Consider the following 5,855-nt stretch of genomic DNA (forward strand, 5'->3'; position numbering starts at 1 on the left):
ACCCCGCCCCTCCCAAGAACCCACCCCGGTGCGGGGTGGGTACCCGCGGGTTTGGGTGGTATTGCCATCCCTAGGTTCAGTTATGACAACTATACATAGTGGTTAAATATTAGAATTTATTTAGACTTTGCAAAAAAAAAAAAATGGTTTTGCTTGGAGACCACTGTTTCATAAAACAAAGTCAAGACCTAATTAATTATCAGCCTAGTCATCTTATGCCTTCAATTACTTTATAATCATTCATCCAATTCTTTTGAAGCATAGATTGCTAGAGGGAGGGGGTCCTACTACTAATTATATTTTCAAATTGATAAAAACAAAATTACAATTCGATTACCTGCTATATCATTGTGTTTACACTTATTTTGGAGATTTGGATTTGCTTTAATTAACATTTGTCTGTGCTGTTGTAATTACTAAAATTATCAAATAAATAGTTATCTTTAATGTTTAAAAGTGCTCCTGGTAAATTTGTATCTAATCTAAACATATGTATTCTGTAACAATAAAGTTCTTAGAAAATTTTATGTACTGAACTCCATTTTCTTGGGTTCCCTTTATGATGTAGTGGAAGTTACTAGAAAGTTTATTTTCTCTTGAAGCAAAAGGGACTCTTCATGGGAAATTATGTTAAATTGTTTTAGCTTACTAATTGGTTTACACTTTACACAACAAAGAGAATTGGAAAAATGATGCACCCTCTTGTTTCTCATGCTATTTCAGCTCCAAAGGAACTTGAACAGCAAACTATGGCATCTTTCAAAGAAGATCATGGGAAGACACTCATTCCTTCAAGGAAGCCTCAGACAGTAATTGTTGCAAGGAGGCCGGATTCCGGTGGGAAAGAAGGTTCTGTCATCTCTCTTCTAGCCAACCACTTTTTGGTGCAGTTCGATTCATCGCAGAAGATATATCATTACAATGTTGAGATCACTCCGCATCCCTCCAAGGAGGTTGCAAGAGCAATCAAACAGAATTTGGTAGATAGAAATTCTGATCTACTCTCTGGTGCTCTGCCGGCATATGATGGAAGGAAGAACCTGTATAGTCCGGTCGAGTTCCAAAACGATAAGCTCGAATTCTACATAAGCCTTCCAATTCCCACAAGCAAATTGTCATCAAATTATGGAGATGTGTATGACTCGAAAGAGAAGCATGAAAAACTCAAATTGTTTAGGATCAATGTCAAACTAGTTTCCAAGATCAATGGGAAGGAGCTAAGTAGTTACTTGAGCAAAGAGGGTGATGATTGGATTCCCCTTCCACAGGATTATCTCCATGCTTTAGATGTGGTTCTGAGGGAAAGTCCGACCGAGAAATGCATACCTGTAGGAAGGTCTTTCTACTCGAATTCAATGGGAAGAAGCAAAGATATTGGTGGTGGAGCTGTTGGACTGAGAGGTTTCTTTCAGAGTCTTAGGCCAACCCAACAAGGACTTGCTCTAAATGTAGATTTCTCAGTAACTGCTTTCCATGAAAGCATAGGAGTGATACCATACTTGCAGAAACGGCTCGAGTTTCTCCGAGACCTTTCTCAAAAGAAGACAGCACAATTAACTGCTGAAGAGAGGAAGGAAGTGGAAAAGGCATTGAAGAACATCAGGATCTTTGTTTGCCATAGAGAAACGGTTCAAAGGTACCGAGTCTACGGCTTAACTGAGGACATTACTGAAAATCTCTGGTTTGCAGACAGAGATGGAAGGAATCTGAGGCTTTTGACTTACTTCAAAGATCACTATAACTATGACATACAATTTAGGAAACTTCCATGCTTGCAAATTAGCAGGAGTAAGCCTTGTTATCTCCCTATGGAGCTTTGTGTGATCTGTGAAGGCCAGAAGTTCCTCGGAAAACTCTCCGATGATCAAACAGCAAGAATTCTCAAGATGGGGTGCCAAAGACCAGGGGAAAGGAAAACCATCATTGAAGGAGTCATGCGAGGGCAAGTTGGACCCACCAGGTAAACCACTTGAAGAAGCTACATCTTTTTGTTTATTGAATATTGATTATGATTCTTATGAAAAATGATTTATCCTAAAAGGCTCAGTCATTACTTGAGTCTTACGTATTTGTGGATCCTTTTGTGTTGATTACATATTTGTGTTAGTGTCTAATGTCTTGAAGGTTAATCCTTTTGACAGTGGAGACCAGGAAAGAGAATTCAAACTCAATGTCTCAAGAGAAATGACGAGATTAAATGGGAGAATTCTCCACCCTCCAAAGCTGAAGCTAGGAGAGGGAGGTCATGTGAGGAACCTCACTCCTTCGCGGCATGATCGGCAGTGGAACCTGCTCGATGGCCATGTTTTTGAAGGGACTAAAATCGAAAGGTGGGCGCTCATGAGTTTTGGTGGTACCTCCGAGCAGAAGTCCAATATCCCCAGATTCATAAACCAGTTAACTCAAAGATGTGAACAACTGGGAATTTATCTCAACAAGAACACCGTTATTAGCCCCCAATTTGAATCAAGCCAGGTTCTCAACAATCCCCTCCTTCTGGAATCAAAGCTCAAGAAAATACAGAGGAGCGCCTCAAACAACCTTCAGCTTCTGATCTGCATAATGGAGAGAAAACATAAAGGGTATGCTTTCTTGAAGAGAATAGCCGAGACGAGTGTTGGCGTTGTAAGCCAGTGCTGCCTGTATCCGAATCTGAGCAAGTTAAGTTCACAGTTCTTGGCAAATTTGGCCCTCAAAATCAATGCCAAAGTTGGTGGATGCACGGTTGCTCTCTACAACTCGCTGCCTTCTCAGATACCTCGCCTCTTCCAGATTGACGAGCCGGCAATTTTCATGGGAGCCGATGTAACACATCCTCACCCTCTTGATGATTTTAGTCCATCCGTTGCAGCTGTTGTTGGCAGCATGAATTGGCCAACAGCAAACAAGTACATTTCAAGAATAAGGTCTCAAACACACAGACAAGAAATCATCCAGGATCTTGGCTCAATGGTTGGTGAGTTGCTGGAAGATTTCTACCAGGAAGTAGAGAAACTCCCCGGTCGTATAATCTTCTTTCGCGACGGTGTCAGTGAGACTCAATTCTACAAAGTGCTGCAAGAGGAACTACAATCCATCAGAACAGCATGTTCAAGGTTCCAGGACTACAAACCTCTCATTACTTTTGCCGTCGTGCAGAAGAGGCACCACACAAGGTTGTTTCCCTTTGAACTTGACCAATCCTCAACTCAGAACCATTTCTTGTATGAAAACATCCCTCCAGGGACCGTGGTAGATTCCGTGATCACTCATCCAAAGGAATTCGATTTCTACCTATGCAGCCATTGGGGTGTTAAAGGAACGAGCAGGCCAACACATTACCATGTTTTGTGGGATGAAAACCAATTCACCTCAGATGAACTTCAGAAGCTAGTTTACAATTTGTGCTACACCTTTGTTAGGTGCACCAAACCAATTTCTTTGGTTCCTCCTGCATATTATGCACATTTAGCTGCATATAGAGGAAGACTCTACCTTGAGAGATCTTCAGAATCATTAGGTTTGTTCAAAGGTTCATCAACATTATCAAGAGCTGCTCCTCCAAAAACAGCACCTTTACCTAAACTTAGTGAAAATATCAAGAAGCTAATGTTCTATTGTTAGTGAGATATTATTTGGTTTAGGATACAGTTAATGCTGACTAATATGCGGTGATAAAAATGTAATATTCTAATTATAATATTAATAACTAACCCAAAAGTTCTCAAATTTAAAGGGTTGTCTTTAAGAGTTTAATGTTTCAATCAAGAGTATGCAACTGTATATTTCTTTTATTAACTAGCTTGCCTGTTACATGCATAGGGATGGCAATGGTCTGGTAAGGGAAGGCTTTTGTCCTAGCCGATCGTATTCTACCATACAATAATTTGCATAGAATTTATTCTGCTTTTAAAATTATTAAAATTTAATAAATTAATTATAAGAATTTTGTGCATAATTTAATACACTAATAAAGTTTGGTTTGGTAAGTTTTTGAAGAAGTATTTGTCTTTCAAAAATATAAGTTTCTTATTTTATATTTGGTAAACAAAAAAGACCAAATTTGTCGCATATTATTCAAGCAATATTATCATCCAAGTCCAACCAAGTAGACCCAACACTAACAAAAATTACTCATTTAAAAGAGCGTAATTACTCGCGAACACACTATTTACGTTATCGTCGTCGTCTTTTTCTTCGCGTTCCTCCTCCTCTTCCTGCTATTTCTCCTTCTCCTTCTCCTTCTCCTTCTCCTTTTTCTTTTTCTTTTTCTTCTTCTTCTTTGCGTGTTTTTTTCTCATCATCATTCTTTTGTTACTGCTGTTAATCTGTTATTGCAGTAGAAAGTGAAGGAGGAAGAGGAGAAAGAGTTTTGAATTGTGCAGGAGAACGAGTTCAAATACACCTTAATTCACTCAAAATGAACCGAAATTACATAACAATTGCGACACAATTAACTCAGAAATGAATCGAAATTTACCATAATGATTACGACATATAAACTCAGTTCGCAAATAAGTGCACAAACAAGACTGAATCATGAACAAAAACACATCCAAAATCAATTTTGGATAAGACAACACAACGCCATTAATATGTTTCTTCTTCTTTTTTGTTTGATATTTTCTTCTCTTTTTTTTTTGTTTTATTCCTCTTAAGAGAGTGAAAAAAGAAGTATAAGAAAATGGAAAAAAAAGAGAAGACGAAGAAGCAGCAGCAAAAGATGAGGAGAAAGAGAAAAATGAGTTTTGAATTGTGCAAGAGAACGAGTCCAAATGTGCCTTAATTCACTCAGAAATGAACCAAAATTATATAATGATTACGACACAATTAATTTAGAAATTAACCGAAATTTACCATAATGATTGTGACACAAACACAGTTCGAAAATAAGCACACAAACAAGACTAAATCATGACCAAAAATACATCCAAAATTAATTTTGGATCAGACAACGAAATTAATATATTTTTCTTCTTTTTTATTTGATATCTTCTTCTCTTTTTCTTGGTTTTATTCCTCTCAAGAGAGTAAATCAAAAATAGTTTTGAGAAAATAAAAGAGTCAATAGTCAAAATAGTCCATGAAAGATACATCGATCTCTATTTTCGTCCCTGAAAGAATAAATTAATCGAATTCGTCTCCAAAAAATAACTAACTTGGTCACGTTCATCCTTCTGTTAGTTTCTTTACTAACGGTGCTAATAGAGAATGACGTGGCAGTTACATTTTTTCTTTGTTAAAGCCTGGAATTAAGCAAGCCCAAACCCGGAAAAATGAACGCTAACCACTACCCGACCCGATTTCCTACTAAAACTCCCTCACTGATCGTCTTCTCCTGCTCCTTCATGGTGGAACATGATGATTGAATTTTTGACGGTTTAGAATTTCACTAATGAAATCTCGTTGTAAAGTATAGTTTCTAAACCAAACAATAATCCTTCCATACAAAAAGTTGTTTGTCACTAGTGCAAACCCCTAAAATTTATAAACCGAAGTATTCAAACCTCGGGTCGTTCTCCCTAGGAATTACAATAAAGTGTCTTGTTATTGGTTTTGAGTTATTTTGGGGTTTTGGATAAGAAGCATGAAAAGTAAATGGCAATGAAAATAAACTAACAACTATAAAAGGCTCTTGGCAAGTTATGAGAATTAGAAATTCTATCCTAGTTATCCTCCTCAATTGTGATGAGAATTGTTCATGGCTACCACTTAGTTAACCTCTAACCATGGAGGGAAGTCAAGTGGATGAATCAATTTGATTCCTCAAGTCCTAATCAACTCCTAAAGGAAAGACTAGCTTTAGAGGTATTCAAATCAATTAGCAACTTCTAATTATCAATCAACAAAGGAATTAGATAACTCAAGAGTCACTA

At 37.5% G+C, this 5,855-nt stretch overlaps 1 protein-coding gene across 1 annotated transcript in view; it reads left to right on the forward strand.

Annotated features, from left to right (window-relative positions):
- LOC107468997 (protein argonaute 7) overlaps window positions 1-3,714 on the forward strand; it is a 14,080-nt gene extending 10,366 nt beyond the window's left edge. The window contains exons 4-5 of the mRNA XM_016088378.3: window positions 724-1,960; window positions 2,142-3,714. Of these exons, the coding sequence (XP_015943864.2) occupies window positions 724-1,960; window positions 2,142-3,603 (2,699 nt within the window). The 3' untranslated portion in view covers window positions 3,604-3,714. The remainder of the gene's footprint in view (window positions 1-723; window positions 1,961-2,141) is intronic.
- Window positions 3,715-5,855: the final 2,141 nt, after the last annotated feature.

This window comes from Arachis duranensis, chromosome 10 (assembly GCF_000817695.3).
Source record: "Arachis duranensis cultivar V14167 chromosome 10, aradu.V14167.gnm2.J7QH, whole genome shotgun sequence".
Classification (NCBI taxonomy): domain Eukaryota; kingdom Viridiplantae; phylum Streptophyta; class Magnoliopsida; order Fabales; family Fabaceae; genus Arachis; species Arachis duranensis.